General features: G+C 44.1%; 5 protein-coding genes across 5 annotated transcripts; 3 read left to right on the top strand and 2 right to left on the bottom strand.

The window, feature by feature from the left end:
* Positions 1–180: 180 nt before the first annotated feature.
* EAF02_004814 (uncharacterized protein) lies at positions 181–2,866 on the top strand (the record flags this gene model as incomplete). The annotated part of the gene is made up of 6 exons (XM_038900862.1): positions 181–321; positions 382–539; positions 596–1,637; positions 1,690–1,806; positions 1,858–2,607; positions 2,705–2,866. 6 exons carry the CDS (start codon positions 181–183, stop codon positions 2,864–2,866), a joined length of 2,370 nt encoding a protein of 789 aa, XP_038759374.1.
* A 738-nt stretch (positions 2,867–3,604) lies between these two features.
* On the bottom strand, positions 3,605–5,891 carry EAF02_004813 (uncharacterized protein; the record flags this gene model as incomplete). The annotated part of the gene is made up of 8 exons (XM_038900861.1): positions 3,605–3,643; positions 3,697–4,768; positions 4,819–4,915; positions 4,972–5,133; positions 5,186–5,588; positions 5,650–5,661; positions 5,745–5,769; positions 5,872–5,891. 8 exons carry the CDS (start codon positions 5,889–5,891, stop codon positions 3,605–3,607), a joined length of 1,830 nt encoding a protein of 609 aa, XP_038759373.1.
* Positions 5,892–7,261: 1,370 nt separating this feature from the next.
* EAF02_004812 (uncharacterized protein) lies at positions 7,262–12,550 on the top strand (the record flags this gene model as incomplete). The annotated part of the gene is made up of 6 exons (XM_038900860.1): positions 7,262–7,268; positions 7,721–8,145; positions 8,208–8,234; positions 8,308–8,398; positions 8,458–12,397; positions 12,448–12,550. The coding sequence occupies 6 exons, from the start codon at positions 7,262–7,264 to the stop codon at positions 12,548–12,550; spliced, it is 4,593 nt and encodes a 1,530-aa protein (XP_038759372.1).
* An 887-nt stretch (positions 12,551–13,437) lies between these two features.
* EAF02_004811 (uncharacterized protein) lies at positions 13,438–13,685 on the bottom strand (the record flags this gene model as incomplete). Its single annotated transcript, XM_038900859.1, has 2 exons — positions 13,438–13,525; positions 13,591–13,685. 2 exons carry the CDS (start codon positions 13,683–13,685, stop codon positions 13,438–13,440), a joined length of 183 nt encoding a protein of 60 aa, XP_038759371.1.
* Positions 13,686–15,730: 2,045 nt separating this feature from the next.
* EAF02_004810 (uncharacterized protein) lies at positions 15,731–18,034 on the top strand (the record flags this gene model as incomplete). Its single annotated transcript, XM_038900858.1, has 9 exons — positions 15,731–15,775; positions 15,927–15,961; positions 16,025–16,084; positions 16,137–16,459; positions 16,520–16,827; positions 16,878–16,971; positions 17,025–17,107; positions 17,214–17,478; positions 17,565–18,034. 9 exons carry the CDS (start codon positions 15,731–15,733, stop codon positions 18,032–18,034), a joined length of 1,683 nt encoding a protein of 560 aa, XP_038759370.1.
* Between the last annotated feature and the right edge of the window lie 1,005 nt (positions 18,035–19,039).

The raw sequence follows: 19,039 nt of genomic DNA, 5'->3' as shown, positions 1-19,039 counted from the left end.
AAACTCACATGAAAGGAGTTCTGGATGGTGGTAGTGGTTAGCTGCCGTGCTGAAAACGCGCTAAATAGCGGCCGAGCAAAATCGCGAACCTTTTTTTTGGAAACCGCAAATGTGATCTTGGTCTGCGCTTTTAGTAACAACTCAACTAAAAATCCGTTTTCTGCTTTCAGTTTCATCAACATGAACGGAATGAATGGTCACGCAGCTATCCCTGCTCTCTGGCAGGAAGCGCGAAATGCGGATGGACGGGTTTATTATTATAATACTATTACGAAGGCGACGCAATGGACCAAGCCAGAAGATTTGATGACACCTGCAGAGGTATAGTTCTTGTCTCGCTGAATCTATCAGTCATATAACTTTTACTGACAAGCTATTTAGCGTGCCCTGTTGAATCAGCCATGGAAAGAGTATACAGCGGAAGGGGGGAGAAAGTATTGGTATAACACTGAGACGAAGCAGAGCTCATGGGAAATGCCAGATGTATACAAGGAAGCTATGTCAAAAGAGGCTGCATCGCCTGCAGTCGCTGCTGCACCGTAGGTCTTTTCCGAGAAACCCAAAGAGTGTGATTCTAATATTAATTTATTATTAGAGTGCCAACCTTCGTCGCAGGTGGTGGATTCTCGGCCTCTCAGTATGACCAACCACGAGACAGGGAACCTTTAGGAGAAGCTCGTCAAATTGCATACGGCAATGATGTCAATGGAAGCCGTGCTCAAGCTTTTGTGCCTGCTAATAATGATCCCGATTATTCTACCTTTGAAGAAGCAGAAGCAGCTTTCCTCAAGCTTTTGAAACGGCACAATGTTAAACCTGATCTTACATGGGAAGAAGTTATGCGATCAATTATCAAGGATCCTCAATACCGAGCGCTCAAAGACCCCAAAGACCGAAAGGCCGCCTTTGAGAAGTATGCCATTGAGGTTCGCCTACAAGAAAAGGACCGTGCAAAGGAGAGACTTGAGAAACTCAGATCTGATTTTGCTACTATGCTGAGAAGCCACCCAGAGATTCAACACTACACTAGATGGAAGACAGCTCGACCGATTATCGAAGGAGAGACGATTTTCCGCTCCTCGAATGACGATGATGAAAGACGTCAGCTATTTCAAGATTATATCATGGAACTCAAGAGGGCGAATACGGAGAAAGAGGTTGCAACGAGAAAAGCTGCGATGGACGATCTTGTTGATCTTTTGAAAGGATTAAATCTTGAACCATACACAAGATGGTCAGAAGCACAAGGTATCATCCAGTCAAATCCACGTTTCCAAGGTGATGAGAAATTCAAGGCACTCAGTAAATCGGACATGTTGACTGCTTTCGAGAATCATATCAAATCTCTTGAGAAGACGTTCAATGATGTTAAACAGCAGCAGAAGACCCAAAAGCTAAGGAGAGAGCGTCAGAATCGAGATCGGTTTGTAGGCCTCTTGCGAGACCTCAAAACTGGGAACAAAATAAAGGCAGGAACAAAGTGGAGCCAAATTCATCCTTTAATTGAAAATGATGACAGGTACGTCGATATGTTGGGTCAATCGGGATCTTCTCCTCTGGATCTGTTCTGGGATGTAGTCGAGGAAGAGGAACGCGCACTGCGTAGTACACGAAATGATGTTTTGGATGTTCTTGATGTAAGTTCAATAGCTCCTTGATATGGTGAAGCTCAAACTGACCACATTACAGGATAAACGGTTTGAACTCCAGCAAAAGACTCCGTTTGAAGAGTTCCTAGCACTTATGCAGGGTGATCGACGAACTGCTAACATTGATCGAGACTCATTGTTGCTAATATTTGATCGGGTTAGTACCCCTTTGTTGCAAAAACTTGCCCTCGGCTAACTGTTGAAATAGTTACGTGAGAAGATCTCTCGAAGAAATGAGGATGACAAGCATCACGCAGAGCGCCATCAACGCCGAGCTGTGGATAACTTGAGATCGTACATTAAGCATCTCGAACCTCCTATTCGCATTGGCGATGATTACGAACGGGTTCGCGCTCGTTTTGAAGGGTCCGAAGAATATCTTGCCGTAACAACAGATGAACTCCGTCGCTCAGCTTTTGACAAGGTAATTCGCCGGCTCAAAGAGAAAGAGGAAGACTCCGAAAAGGATCGAGCCAAGCGTCGTGATCGAGCCTCAGTCGATCGACCAACACACAAAATACGCGACCGAGAGCGAGACCATCGTTCCTCCGGGTCAACCCGCTCTAGGCGTAGCCGCTCCCCAGAGCCTGACGCGTATGAAGCAGACAGGCGAAAAGCTATCGCAGACCGCGAAAAGAACTACCGGAAGGGTGGCATGGCTGATACATTACTTTCTCCAAATCGTCGTGATAGACGTGATCCTGATGCCCATGATCGTGAACGCGACCGGGATAGATTAATGCGGGATCGAGATCTTGACAAACCTCGCAGTAGACGAGATGATTCAATGAGTCATTACGAACGAGAAAGAAGAGACCGCGAGGATGAGAGAGAGAAACTCTACAGACGACGCGGGGATCCTCGAGGTAGCATCGATGAGTTGCCTTATGGCGACGAAAGATCCAGTGCACCAAGAAAGAGAAGAGAAAGCGAAACGGAAACTCGCAGGGATAGTAAGGTTTGTTACAATTCATCATTATTCTTCTGTTCCTCCCCCCCCCCCCTCCTCGAAATGAACATCTTTACTTTCGAAACTAACAGCAATGCAAAAACAGAGAACCAGGAGAGAAAACACACCTAAACAACGTGAGCGCTCCCCAGTTCCCCCACGTGAACGGCGTCACAGGACTAGGACACCACCTGCTGCGAAAACCCCCGCCAAAGAAGAGCCTGCTGTCCACTCAGGTAGCGAAGAAGGCGAGATAGAGGAAGAATAGAGAAATAGATTGGACCTCTTTTTATGGTCAAGGTTCTCATGCACCAATCAAATTGAAAAAAAATTCGCCCTACCTGTACGTATCCGCACGCACCGTACTTCTATTTTTGGCTTGATGATATCGGCAAGCAGGCAGTTCACTATCGCGTGGTATTCAGAAAACGCTAGGCATTGTTCCAAATTGAGCAACGGGGATGAGGAGTGAAAGAGGGGTGAAGTAAAGAGAGAGATGGGGAAGCATGAAAAATTCGGTGTGTATTGTTTTCTTCTAATTATCTATTGATTCTTCGCATTCAATATCCTCTTAACGAATCACATTCAAAAACCATCAAGTCTGTAAAGTAATAAGTTTCAATCATTGCCATGTACTAAGAATTGAATTGCAATTCTATTGCATTGTACCTCTTCGCCTTGGAAATTGCCACTCGTAAAATGTTTTCACCCATCTTGACGACATGCCCATCCAACGTCTCCCAATGCCCCTCAATCTGCTTCTGATAGATCAGCCTATGCATGATCTACTCACCAAATCTTGGCGGTTATCAAAGTAGGACCAGGCATCGAGAGGATAGACTGCCGTCACCCTTGTTAGCCGCCTGGATCATCATCCTGGTCGGATGAGCCTTCCTCCATTACCATGCCTTGCCCATCGCTTTTCTTAGTCTCCCGAAATGCCGACCCCGTAACGCCATGCAATGCCTTTTCAGGAGGGGGAAATGAATCTTTCTCAAAAACCTCTTCAACTAGTAGCAGCTTTGTCATCCTCATCCAAGAAGAACTAGAAAAATGTTAGTATTCATACACTTGAAAATAATGGAACTTAATCCTTACGTAGTTGCCATTCAACTTCTGCTCCTGGTCCAATTGGGAGTTAAGTTTGTTGATACGAGGTCTGTAGTTAGATGGATCACGACGGAAAGTGACGTCGAGGTTCTTCAGGAATTTGTTGCAGCCAGTGAGTAACGATTCGGGGGTATTGGCGCGAGCATCGATACCAGGCTGGCCGTCAAAGACAATAACACGATCCGCGAGGTAAGTAGCCATAATGAAATCGTGCTCGACAATGAAAGCGGTCTTTTTCGAGTGCATGATAAATCTCTTAATGACACGGGCAGCGATGATACGCTGTTCGGAATCGAGGTAGGCAGAGGGTTCATCAATAAGGTAAATATCTGCGGGGATACCAAGAGCAAGGACGATAGCCACACGCTGCAATTCTCCTCCGGACAAAGTCTTGACTTCTTGATCGATAAATTCTTCGAGCTTGAGAGGCTTGACGACGTCGGTCTGGAATTGAGGCAGAAGGAAGGCAGTCTTGATCTTCTTGAAGAAGAGTTGTCTGACTGTTCCCTCAAACTTTGGCGTGATTTTTTGAGGCTTCATACTGACCTTCATTCCAGGAACTTTTTGATTGCCGTCGGGTTGAGTGGCACCGGCAAGCATCTTACAGAAAGTAGTCTTACCAGTACCGTTCTCTCCCATCATGACGACAATCTCGGAATCGGTGAAATCTCCTGCCTCAATAGACAAGTGGAAGTTACCAAGAGTCTTTTCCATGGATGGATATTGGAATGCTCGAGATCTGTCTGCCATAAATTCATCGGCAGCCTCGGCAATCTTGAAAGTTAAAGACTCTTCTCGGAATCGCAAGTTCTCAGTTGGGATGTTACCATCCAAGAAGATATTGATACCTTCTCTGACAGAGGCTGGGAGAGTGACAACACCGTAAACAGCGGGTTTTCCGTACAGAACGCAGATGAAGTCCGACAAGTAATCCAAAACCGAAAGATCGTGCTCAACGCAAATAACGTAATCATCAGGTCTCAACAATGATCGAATGATTTGAGCAGCGCTAAGACGTTGCTTTACATCTAGGTACGAAGATGGCTCATCGAACATGTAGCTACATCTCAGTCAGTAAGAACTTGTGGAGGGTTTGTCAAGACCACGTACACATCGGCCTGCTGCACACAAACAGTTGCAATGGCGAATCTTTGTAGTTCTCCACCAGATAAAAGGTTGACATCTCGATCCATGATATGATTCAACTCTGGAACAAAGTCAGTACGGTAGTGCCAAGCTTGAATGATTAATAACAATGCATACCCAGAATGTCGCAGACCTCCTTGAAATTGTCCATTGTTGCAACACCTTCGATCAAACCTCGGACGGTCTTATCTGGCCCCTTGATGGCTCTCGGAATTCTGTCAACATATTGGGGCTTGACAATTGCTTTCAAATCATCTTCCAAAATCTTCGTGAAATAGTCTGCATTGCTGTAAGCGCAAGTCAAGAATTATTAAAGATTTGAGCAACAAACTTTGTAATTCAGAGCCACGGAAGTATTTGATAACATCTTGCCAGTCGGGTGGGTTATCATATCTACCCAAATTTGGCTTCAACTTTCCACTGAGAATCTTGAGTGCTGTACTCTTTCCAATACCGTTGGAACCAACCAATCCCAAAACTTGTCCTGGACGTGGTGTAGGCAATCGATGCAACTTGAAACTGTTGGCGGAGTATCGATGAGTTACGTGGGACTCCAAATTTGTTGGCAGATTGATAATGTTGATAGCACCGAATGGGCACTTCTTAGGGCAGATACCACAACCAATGCAAAGGTTCTCGGAGATGAAAGCGATTTTCGACTCGGGGGTAACTTCGATACAGAGACGACCACTTCGCACGACCGGGCAGGACTTTTTACATTCTTGTCTACATTTCTGTGGATATATGATTAGCAACTTGCAGAAAGTGCTGAGAAGACTAGACGCGTATATTTACCTTTGGCTTGCACTGTTCAAATGGTGGGTAATGTCAGTGATATTCATATGGCGGGGTATGTGGTGGGGCAAGGCTCAACGCAAAATTTGTCGCACCTTGTCAGTACTGATGATAGCAATACTAGAGGTAGGAGAGTCAGCAAACTGTTCAAGTATAGATGTTTAAACATCGCAGAGATGCGAGTTATATTGCTCAGGCGACATTGTAAGTGGGATTTCGTACCGGGTAAGTTTGTCAGACATCTTGGATGCTGTTGCTCTCACAGAGCACTAGAAATTCGTGGGAAAAAAGAAAAATAGAGAATTCTCTGGGAGACGCGGAAATTTGCTGATGAACTTGTGCTTCTTTGTCTTCCAAGGTTGTCGTGCGTGTCGCGGAGTGAAATGCTGCAGAGACCTTGCGATGGATATAAGGTTGGTTGGTCGTGATGTGATCATAAAAGATTAAAAAGTCTTCAGTGTTCAAATTGAAATTCGATTATTACACAATTGATATTATTGGCTGTAGGAGCTTAAACCTTAGTGTGGTTTCATTGTAGAATACCTTTGGCCGGAACCACTATTCTCCTTTGTACCCACTGCGAAGTAGAAACAATAGGACTTGCACTTCAGACGAATACCTACGAGTAGATCACATCACGCGTTTGATAATCAATGTTCAAAAATACATGTTAAATTGACCAGTCTATATTCCTTGTGGACACTCGGGGTAGAAAGATTTGTTTTCTTTCTGTTTATGAATGACATATATTACAAGCAGTTAGCTATTGTCCTTCTCACACCAGAGTCAAAAGAAATACACCATGTAGATACTCGATGCCTTTTGTTATACTGGTACTGGATACGATAAATGCTCAACGTTCTATTCAGTTGATCTACCTACCTAGGAAGACATGAGTTCAAAATCATATATTAATTCGATCAGTCAATTTTCTCGAGTAAAACTTGGATACCTATATTCACACTCTTTTCCCTTATTACTGATGTCAATTTTGAAGACTTCAAGACCCTCTGTTTTCTATCAAATCCATTACCTAGATACCTACCTAGTACCTATGCAGAGACAAAACACCATATCTACCTACCAAACGCGAAGCACGTTCCATTCTTGCTACCACAAAAAATGACTGAACATTGAGATCAAAATTACATGTTGCTTGTTAAAGGTACATATCAAATCAGCCAACCAATGTATCCTTGTACATATTCATCTATATATTAGTTTCTTTCCTAATGATCAATAATACAAGTTTGTAGAATATTTGCTCATTGCTAAAGAGTCCTGTGATACTGTTGTATTCGCAAGAATGCAATCTGGAGTTTTGATGGTTTTCATCATTGTACGGTTTGTCCGGCTAAAGTACAGCAATATCACGTGAAACACTAAAACATCCTAGCTTCTGCTCGGCTAAGTACGGTAGACCTGTGGTTCTATTCTGACCAACTGCTCATGTCAATCATTATGGGAAATTCATCACTGATTGTGTAGACCTTCAGATCCGCTCTCCAATTTTAACGTCCGAAGTACCCAACATCACTACCATCTACCTTCATATTCTTCAAATTAAAGATTGACTCTCAATTATTTTGTTATCAGGGGGGCCTTATTAAATATGGCTTGTAAGTTTTCCAATTTTCCCACAAATTCCACGCAAAACTGTGGTATACCTATTCCCATCATCATAATGCATCTGCCATCCTCGAATGCCATCATTTCCATCTTCCCATCTCCTCATGCAGTCTTCAAACTATATAGAGTCTCCTGATCTTCACTCATGTCACTCTCCCGTTGCTGTTTTCTTGCCCTTATCATGCTCTTCGGCACACAAAGCTCCTATGAGCTGGCCTCAATCAAATTGTATCATTTCCATCGACTTTCATCGCGAGATTGCTATCAAGCACACGAGAATGCGCCGATGACATTCAGTATGTCGTTGTTGCTGGGCTCATTGCAATCTTGGTGTATATAGGATCGCGGCTTCTTTCCCTTCATGGGCGTGCAATTGTCAGAGTTTTCACTACACCCATTCATGGGGCCATACTGTTCATAATAGCTAATATCGTCGTCGCAGCCCCGCAGGATACAATCGAAGTCATGAACTCGACATCCCCGTTACATATGTCCAATGGACACGATGAATCATTTGCAAGGTCCTCGCCATCAAATGATGACGCACCAGGCGAAAGCGAGTCAGAACTATCCGATGTTGGCAACCCTACCGTCGATGAACCCTCACCGGCCTCCTCAAACCAACAACCAATGTTTGGTGGTCAAGATTCCGATGCAACTGAAGACTCGTCACCTGAAGATCAAGAACAATCCGATGATGCGGATTTTGATGAAGAAGAAACTCCTGCGGCTGCAGCTTTCAATGGCCAACGATCAGAGCGTTCGAGCACTGTCGAGTCGTCGCGTCCTGCTAAACGCAAGCCGGGCGTCACTGATCAAGATCGGTACATGCTAGAGAATCCCGAACTATATGGTTTACGGAGAAGTGTAGGAGCTTCCCGATTTAACACCCCTCTTAAACTAGTGCTAACGGATTTTTACAACTACAGGCGCGTCCAGCACAAACTCGAACTATTGTATGTCGTTCCCGAGTCATCCAATTAATATGCGAGATACAATACAGTTGGATATAAGTGCTGACTATTACAGGTTGAGTCTGATGATGATGAGGAAGAGGAAGATTCCGATGCCGTTGCAGCTCACAGGAATAAGCGTAGGAAGCCAGAGCGCTCCCAACAATGTAAGCGCCTTCTTGTCGCGGGTGAACTGGCTGTGGCAGAAAGCTAATCTCGTGTACAGCTTCCAAACGCCAAACACCAGCTCTGCAATCTGCATCTGCCTCTGATACTGACGAAACCGAGGATTACGGTAGCTTACGAGCACGAAATACTATCAAGAAGAATCGACGCCGCCAATTAGAGACCGGCAACATCGCTCTTCAATATCAAGAGAAGCGGTGGAACAGCCGTCGTGCTGCGCAGGTCACAACCGGTGCTTACCAAGAAAGTGATCCCGACTTGGAAGATGAATCTGAATTGATGACCCCAATCCAGTGGGCGGAAGATATTGAAGATACCTCACCATATATCGATGTTGTCTTGAAGCACAAGATTAAAGCTGATAGAGATGCAAAAGATGAGAGCCTCTCGAAGGACGATTTTGAGTACTATATCAAATGGCAGGGCAAATCGCACTGCCATGCTACTTGGGAGACAACATCCACTTTGGCAGGAGTTCGTGGTTTCAGACGCCTCGAAAACTATTATCGAAAAATCGTTATCGATGACATCTACATGACACAAGGTGCTGAGATACCACCGGAAGAGAAAGAAAAGTGGATGCTCGATAGAGAGCGTGATGCAGATGCCCTGGAAGACTACATAAAGGTCGAAAGGGTTATTGGCTCGCGAGAAGGTGATGAGGAAACCGAATACTTCATAAAGTGGAAGGCTCTATACTATGAATCTTGTACATGGGAGACTGCCTCTTTCATCAGCGAGAAGGCTCAAGATGCTATCGACCACTTCTTGGATCGCAGCTCTAGATCTCTGGTCTCAGACCGAAAGGAGTCGAACCCAGATACCAGAAGCCCTCACGTCCCTATTCGTGAGCAACCAGATTATATCAAGAATGGTCAACTGCGAGATTTCCAAATCACAGGTCTTAATTTCCTGGCGTACAACTGGTGCAAGAACAAGAATGTCATTCTTGCTGATGAAATGGGACTTGGCAAGACTGTCCAAACTGTTGCTTTTATGAATTGGCTCCACAATGATAGAGGCCAAGAAGGTCCACATCTTGTCGTGGTACCTTTGACAACCATTCCTGCTTGGGCTGACACCTTTGATAATTGGGCACCAAGTCTTAATTATGTTGTTTACAATGGTAAAGAGTCATCGCGTCAGATCATACGTGAGTATGAACTGTTGGTTGATGGAAACCCCAAGCGTCCAAAGTTCAATGTCCTACTCACATCTTATGAGTATATTCTGGCCGACTCTCTTTTCCTGTCCCAAATCAAGTGGCAGTTTATGGCCGTCGATGAAGCACATCGTCTGAAGAACAGAGAATCTCAACTATATCTGAAGTTGCTCGATTTCAAGGCTCCCAGTCGTTTGTTGATCACCGGTACCCCGGTTCAAAACACTTTAGGCGAGCTGTCGGCCCTCATGGACTTCCTCATGCCAGGCGAATTGGAAATTGAAGACAACATGGACCTAACTGATGAAGCTGCTGGTGAAAAAATTGCTGCACTCACCACCAAAATTCAGCCATACATTCTCCGCCGGACAAAACAGAAAGTCGAGAACGATCTCCCTCCAAAAAGTGAGAAAATCATTCGTGTCGAGCTTTCAGATGTTCAGCTGGATTATTACAAGAACATTCTTACTCGCAATTATGCAGCTTTGAATGAAGGTTCAAAAGGTCCAAAGCAATCGTTGTTGAACATAATGATGGAACTCAAAAAGGCCAGCAATCACCCCTACATGTTTCCAAATGCAGAGGAGAAGATCTTGAAGGGTAGCGAAAGACGAGACGACCAGTTGAAGGGTTTGATTGCCAGTAGTGGAAAGATGATGCTCCTTGACAGATTACTTGCCAAGCTCAAAAAGGATAATCATCGTGTTTTGATTTTCAGCCAAATGGTGAAGATGCTGGACATCCTCGGCGACTACCTTCAACTTCGTGGTTACCAATTTCAACGCCTTGACGGTACTGTTGCTGCAGGTCCAAGACGCCAAGCCATCGATCATTTCAACGCCGATGGAAGTAATGACTTCTGCTTTCTCCTTTCCACACGTGCTGGAGGGCTTGGTATCAATTTGATGACGGCCGATACGGTGGTCATTTTCGACTCTGATTGGAATCCCCAAGCTGATTTGCAAGCCATGGCTCGTGCACATCGTATTGGTCAGAAGAAGCCTGTAAGTATTTACAGGTTTGTCTCAAAGGAAACCGTCGAGGAAGAGATTCTTGAGCGTGCTCGTAACAAGCTCATGTTGGAGTTCATTACCATACAACGAGGTGTCACCGATAAGGAGAAGAAGGAGCTGCGAGAAAAGGCTGCAAAGGCTGGCAAAATTGATGATCCTAAATCTTCCGAGGATATTTCCCGCATTCTCAAAAAGAGAGGCCAGAAAATGTTCGAACAATCTGGCAATCAGAAAAAGCTTGAAGAGTTGGACATTGACTCGGTCCTTGAGAACGCTGAAGAGCACCAGACTGAAGTACCAGAAGGCATTGTCGCCGATGGTGGTGAAGACTTCCTTAAAAGTTTCGAATATACTGACGTCAAAATCGACTTGGAATGGGACGATATCATTCCAAAAGATCAGTTGGAGGGAATCAAAGCCGAGGAAGAAAAGCGAGCTCATGAAGAATATCTTGCTAAGGTCGTCGAAGAGAATGCACCACGTAAAGCAGCTATGAAAAACACGGCTGAGATTGAGCGAGAGCAACGACTTGCAAAGAAGCGCGAGCGTGACCAAGTTAAGCAAGAAGAGCTCGAAGAAAAGAGAGAAGCCCAAGCAAATCGTTTGGATCCAAAGCGACCTCTCAACGAAAAGGAAACGAGAAACTTGATGAAAGCTTACCTCCGTTTCGGCTCCATGGAAGATCGTGGCGAAGAACTTGTAAAAGAAGCTCGTCTTGTAGGCCGTGATGAGGACTTGATGAAAGCTACACTGAAAGCCCTCACCGAAGAAAGTAGCAGACGTCTCAAGGCAGAGACCGAACGGGTTGAAGCACTAGAGCGCGCAACCAATAAGCCATTAACCAAAAAGGATAGAAAAGCAGTGTTGTTTGATTATTCTGGAGTAAAGAGAGTCAACGCTGAGACCATCATGGAACGTCCAGGCGAAATGAGAATGCTAAGAGACGTTGTCGGAAACTGCCCCGATTTCAAAACCTTCCGCGTCCCTGACGCTTCCAAAGGTGCTCATTACTCATGTGACTGGGGTGCAAAGGAAGATGGCATGCTTCTTGTTGGGATTCATAGGCACGGCTATGGTGCTTGGACGCAGATCAGAGATGATACCGACTTGGGACTCGGAGACAAGTTGTTCCTTGAAGAACATCGAGTAGACAAGAAAGAAGAAAGAAGCAAGGCTGATGAAAAGGTCGCCAAGGCTCCTGGGGCCGTTCATTTGGTCAGACGAGCCGATTATCTTCTATCTGTTCTGAAAGCCAAGTATTCCGATAACCAAGCTGCCAAGCGTGCCGTGGAGAATCATCATCGAAACAACAAGAAGCACGAGCGTAATGGATCCAGAAGAAGCGAGGCAAGAGGGTCAGTTTCTGCTTCTCCTGCCCCACCGATCAAGAAAGCATCTCGACCATCCGATCACAGTAGTCGTGATCGAGAAAGGGATAGAGCACGTAGTCACAACTTCAGTGATTCCCGTGATTCTCGTCGGGAGAGTGGAGGCTATGGTTCTTCAACGCCATTGAAAAGAAAGTATAGCGACGGAGACGATGAGAAACAACTAGAACGTCGCCCCAAATATCGTAAATCCGACAATGGTGAACCTGCACAGAACGACATGCTCCGTAAACTCTTCAAGCCAATCAAGGAGAGCCTTCGACGTCTTCAAAACGGTACAGCTAAGAACATCCCCAACAAAAAGGAGCGTGCCACTGTCTTGAAAGAGGAGTTGTACAGTACTGGACTGTTTATTGACTCTATCACTGCACCCAAAAAGGATGGGTCGGTCGACAGTAAACTGAGAGATAGCCTTTGGTAAGTTTCTCTACGTCTGCAACAGTGATATATTTACTAATGTTATTCAGGGAATATGTCATGACTTACTGGCCCAATCCAGGACAATCCACACAGGCAGTAGCATCCATGTATTCGAAAGTCAGGAGGGACAGGTTAGAGTCAAAGAATTAAGATTTGAATTCGTAATGTAGGTGTTTGGGAAAGTGCTTTCACCTCACGTCTAGAGGGATTAATGTCTTGAGGAACGTGTTGCATTGGCGTTTAGATGATGGGAATTCATTATAGTTTACATTGGCTCAAATCACGGCATGGGCTGGCGTACGGTTTAGTGGGTTATGGGAAGTTTTTTGGCGGGCGGAGTTGATAATACTCATTGCATGGGAGACGGCGGGGGGATCATTGTGCGAATTGCACCGGCGTTTGTCAGGATCAAGCAACTTTTACTAGTTAATTAATCCACGAAACAACACGAGAACATGTACAAAAACTTCGAGCGTTGAATGAGCGTCAGAAGGCACTTGATGCCACTTACTTAACACCACGATAGAGTTAGCTATTTATACAGACATTGATACAACTACAATGAAGTTTCAGTCAAAGAGATCAATGTTTGCGATCCACTAGTCAGAATCGATTATGATTATATGCGCCAATAATGAAATGCGATCATTTCGATTGTCTTCCAAGGTACTCGAGCAAATAGTTGGGCATAAGGTTACTAGTTAGTATAATAATCTCCTTTCTAGATGAAAGCGCTGGTGCAAATGCTGAAGAGCGGCTTATAAGTCAATTCATATTACCTTATTTTACGTCCATTTTCATCAAATCGATCTTCTCAAGGTCTCAATATATTTATTGATTGAACGTCTTCAAACCCATCAGACGCTAATCTCCGCAATTTCCGGCATTTGACCTTACTACCTTATTACTAGGGTAATTTCTCCACGCGTGAGATCCATTATTTAGTCGCTCATCTTTTTATCTGGGTATTTTATCTGGGTACCTAGGTCGTAATCTTTCATCTAGACAAAACCTAATATTCACAACATAAGACACCATCAAAGTAAAAGGTCTGCCAGCCTCATATTTCTTTGTTCATCTATATATACATCATCGAACGATTTTCCAAAGTCATGTACTACGACACTATAAATCGAAGTTGTACTGTAACCTAGAGCTGATGTTCATGTTGCGTTGCATTTCATACATACTGTACGACTCGTGAGGTGAGGGAGGATGCGATCCTAGCATGATTGCCAGTTCTGGGATTATACTGGTCGCTTACTGCAGTGGGTTTTGCCAGCATGGTTGGGGATGTCACTGGCTAATGGAAAATGGGGAGTATATGGCGGGGGGCGAGGAGATAAGAGGCACAGTAGTGTGGTGGATGGGACGGATTGTGATGTGGAATATGCAATCTTCGATTTATCCGTAATGTGATGCGGATACGGGGATAAGGTGTTTCGAAGGGTGTTCGCTGGCTGGTCAATGAGGAGCTAAATGCCAAAAGCATTTTGTTTGTGGAAACAATACCGAGTTTGTTTGTCCAAACATGCTTTGATCTTGTACCGAGTAAGCTCTAGATCTCGTGTCAAGTTCAGGTCTTGTTGGAGCCTAAATGATCAAGTGACAGTTGTGCAAATATTTCCGACGGCGAAGGAATGTTTTCATAATGTTTACAACACGGAAGCTAGGAACTAGGGACGGGCTGACATGCTGTACAGTATGATTGTCGTGGATATGGACCATTCATGACACCTCGCCGTACTTGTACTTCAGGAACGAGCGTATGATTTCCATTTCGAGGACGAAAAACGAAGGAATATGTCAAACATTCTTAAGTAATAATAGCAAAAGGATCGGTATTCGGTATTTTGTATATTCACCGATAGCCATGGGCTCGAATATTGATAGTCCTGCTAGCCCCCCTACGCAAGTGCTCGCGAGGGCTTGGCTTGGCTTGCTCGCTTACAGATTACGGATACAATTTCTGCATGGCTAATTAATGGTATGTTGGGAAGTTGGGGGTTAAGCTTTTGCAAATCTAGGATATTTGCCATGCCGTCGTCAGTCAAGAACTCAAGGCTCTTGTCTGCAGAGCTTGTTATAACATCGATGAACCCTTATCACTTGCTACCTCTTGAACCCTATTATCGTCTTTTGCGTTCACTAGCCCCGTTGTTTTTACGTCGTTTAACGCTTTTCTCCACATGTTCCTCCTTTATTCTCGATTATGCCTTGCTCAGGATTTTACCTTCTCTATAATCCGTCCTACAATTCGGTCCGACTAATTCATTTTACAAGGGCTCGAGCAGAAAATCTACCCTGCTATAATGTATCATACAAGCCACTCAAATTGTGTGGCTTACATGACACCACTTCACCCCATGCCCCCTGTCCCCCGCATGTCTCAACCCCGACAAGTCGATCTTCCCCACGAAGGCAGCACCTCCGCGTTTTACTACCCAAGGGATAATTTAGTCTGGAACCAACCTCTTCCTTCAAACGGTTTACCACAGCAACAATCATGTATAAGAGTTGGTGGAAATTGATGGCGAGTGCGGATGAGGGAGGGGTAACTTCCTCCGTGCTTGCATTGCTTTAGTTTTTATTGCTAGTGTTCCCAAATCATCAATTGTGAACTTTCTTTCTGGACAGGTATTAGTATAGTAAGCAGCTTCGGTTCCAGTAGGCTGATTTCTTATAGAGAAATTTCGATACTGAAAACAAGCTCGAGTAGTGTCATTTCGTATTCCAATGTTTTCGAATGACATACTATATTATTTGGAGTAACTGTTGTGTTTTTGATTGGCCTTTCTAGAAAGACAAGCGAATGTCAATATATGGAAATTGAATTCAGAACACCTCCGCATTCTACTACGCAGGGTATTGTTTGGTCTGAAGTCCCCGACTTACTTTAAACGGTTTAAGGAAGATAACTTCAATAATTGTATATATCCCCGGTTGCTTGGCAAATGTGTAAGAGGTTCACAGACAAAGATTTTCCTGGGAAGAATACGGCGTACAGACCGCGTGCACACAATCTCAGCAAAATGGCTGCAGCTTAGCAGGGGTAGCTCCTTTGTGATTCCTTACTTTTGACGGCTCAAGGAATTCTTTCTGATTCATTCCCTACATATTGACTGGTCAGAGTAGGTCCGGTTAAAACAATCGACTTCGGCAGTGACAAGCTTTTGCTTGTTGGATGCATACATAAAGTGTGGAGAAACCCCAGAGCTTTGCAATCGATTCTTCTGATCTCTGTTGATATAAACGAGCCTGTATCTTCAATTCTCATATAGACAGGCAATAACAAGTTTTCATATCAATTGAGTAGCAATAGTCTTCATCATGCCTGGAGGAGCAGTTGTTCATGGCACGACCGATACCTCTCGGGTAAGTAATGTTTCCTCAGCTATTTCTCGCCATTTTGTATCTTTGTCGAGGTTCTATCGAGGCTACTACCTCAACGGCAACACCTCATCAATGTTTGAAGTTATCAGGTGTCTACCTTTATATTTCACAATACTGATTTGATGATGTGTAGATCGAGGCGCCGGTAACTGTCAAGGCATACTTGATGTAAGTTCCTTATATCAATTGCTAAACTTTTGAGTTCAAGAACATTGGCTAAGTTTTGCCAAGGTGTGCTTTTGCAGCATTCGGTGGTATTTTCTTCGGATATGATACAGGTTGGATGTCTGGGTATGTTGTCCTGACTCTTTAGATGCTGTATCCATTTATTGATATTTTGAAGTGTCTTAGCGATGCCTTACTTCATCACTCAATATACTGGATTACCACAACCTCCTGCAGATGCCCCAAAAGCCACTTTGGACGCATTCGCCGTCTCTGCTAGCAATCAATCTTTGACAACCTCCATTCTCTCTTGCGGTACTTTCTTCGGAGCTCTTATTGCTGGTGATATAGCCGATACAATTGGACGTCGTATGACTATTATCGCTGGTTGTGCAATCTTCTGCGTCGGATGTATCATGGAAACCGCCTCCACTGGTCTAGGTCTCATGGTAGCAGGTCGTCTAATTGCTGGGGGTGGTGTTGGATTCATTTCTGCTATCAGTAAGTCTCATTAGGTATCAGCTCTCAGCCTCAACTTGTCTGACCGGTCATCAATTGCAGTCATCTTGTACATGTCAGAAATTGCTCCGAAAAAAGTCCGAGGTGCCCTTGTCTCAGGATATCAATTCTGTATCACAATCGGAATCTTACTTGCCAATTGTGTTGTGTACGCTACACAGAATCGGACTGATACTGGCTCATACCGAATTCCTATTGCAGTTCAATTTTTGTGGGCTATCATCTTGGCGATTGGATTATTCATTCTCCCTGAATCGCCCCGTTATTATGTCAAGAAAGGTCGTCTTGAAGATGCAGCCAAATCCCTAGCCAACGTTCGTGGTCAACCAATTGAGTCTGAATACATTCAAGTAAGTATAACCAAATTTGGAATGCGGTATGCCCCCTAACATGCATATAGGATGAACTTGCAGAGATCATTGCAAATAATGAATACGAACTCTCTGTTGTACCACAAACGTCATACATTTCCCAATGGACCAATTGTTTCAAAGGTTTGTGCCTTCGGTCAACCCGAATCCTTCATCTTGTACTTACATACGTGCAGGATCTATGTTCGATGGTTCCAGTAACCTTCGAAGAACTTTTACTGGTATCATGCTTCAATGTATGCAACAATTCACCGGTATCGTAAGTGGTTTCTCTGTCTCTCTAATTCTTGATGTCTCCAAATCACATCATTTCATTCATCGAAACAAGCTATTGGAGTAAATCAGTACTAACTCTTATTTCACAGAACTTTATCTTCTACTTCGGAAATGTCTTCTTCAAATCTCTCGGAACGATCAAGAATCCCTTCTTGATCTCCCTCGTCACTTCATTGGTCAACATGTTAACAACCCCTCTCGCTTTCTGGACCGTCGAACGTTTTGGTCGTCGTAGCATTCTTCTCATTGGAGCTTCTTGCATGATCACCTTCCAATTCATTGTTGGTATCATTGGTGTCACTGCCGGGGAGGCTGACAAACATAACACCTCTGCCGTATCTGCAATGATTGCTTGTAAGTATTTACCAGTTCATATTTCAATATCACTACAATGCATACTTCATTCTATTATGACATACACATCAAACTAACCCACCCAGTCATCTGCCTCAACATCGCTGCCTTCGCCACCACCTGGGGTCCAGCCGCCTGGGTCGTAGTCGGCGAGATCTTCCCTCTGCCCATCCGCTCCCGCGGCGTCGGTCTCTCCACCGCCTCCAACTGGTTCTGGAACTGCATCATCGGAGTCATTACTCCCTATCTCGTCGGCACTCAAAAAGGTGACGCGAATCTCGGCGCCAAAGTATTTTTCATGTGGGGTTCCCTATGCGCGTTAAGTTTATTGTTCGCGTACTTTTTCGTCTCGGAGACAAAAGGCTTGAGTTTGGAACAGGTAGACAGAATGTTGGAAGAGACGACGCCGAGAACGAGCGCAAAATGGGTGCCGCATAGTACCTTCGCTGGGGAAATGGGTTTGGCGGGAGATAAGGTGGTGGAACATGTGCCGCATGTGGAGAAGGGAAATGCGTCTGATGAGGCCGCGACGGAGGTTAATAAGGATGTTGTTTAAATTTTCTTTTCCAAATCTGGCTTGAGCTTCCATTTATGGCGCCAGGATAGCTTTTGTGCGAGGGGGGTTTAATCCTCTTGGTGAATGAAGTGGAAAGAGTGGGTAGATGCAGAATGAGTTTTTGAGTTTGATATATACAGTACAGTACTACTTTGTCGAGTAGATATCTGACAGTGTTTCACATGTAGAGTTGAAGTTACTATACCCAATAATTATTCTGCTTCTTACATTGTATTTCTGTTGATGTTGAATTAGTTTCATGCTTGGTTAGTGCTATGCCAAATAATGCGTCTTTCTTCATATCGATATACAAAATCTCCAATGTGAGGTATGTATGTTTGTGGTATCGTAAGTTCCCATATTTCTAACTTGTTTTCTTGAGGTTTGTGTACATTCCTTCAATATCAACTTCAGCATTGTGAATCCTCGTTGTAAATCTCCCTCTGCTCCGCTCTTCGGAGCTTATACTTCACCCTTATTTATAAAAGTCAATGTATACCTAGGTAGTCTAAAAAATAACACATTGCATGAAATATGTTTATTGAATATCCCACAAGGAAGTAGACCAGAGTCTCAGAGGAACCGTATGGGATGAGGACCGATGTTCTGTTAAGGAATCCATGAGTTTGAGGTACCAGTGATACGATACTTGTGACTTTCGACAGTAAAGCGGGGAGGTTGCTGTCGTTGTTACGCATATATATCTTTTTTGTTCCTGGATTTGTGTCGTCGGCTGGAGTTTTCATGTTGGTTGTTGATTGATTCATTGCACTATGGCTATCTGTATTACATCTCGTATTCCTTATTATATATATACCTCAAATCATATACATGATATCTCCTGACCCTGTCTCATTCCCAAGTAGTAAGTTACAACCATCATCCTATTGATTACTTTGAGCCATTCGAGGAGAAGTCTTCACCTGTTCAAACTCTGTTTGCAGCGTAAGAAGCGTTTTGGCAGGGTTAGAATGACTTTTTGAGGGATTTTATACTCGTTGGATG

Source organism: Botrytis sinoallii, assembly GCF_014898435.1.
Source record: "Botrytis sinoallii strain Bc 23 chromosome Unknown BSIN_007, whole genome shotgun sequence".
In the NCBI taxonomy this organism is placed as follows: Eukaryota; Fungi; Ascomycota; class Leotiomycetes; order Helotiales; family Sclerotiniaceae; genus Botrytis; species Botrytis sinoallii.
This window is presented reverse-complemented; position numbering and strand designations above follow the sequence as displayed.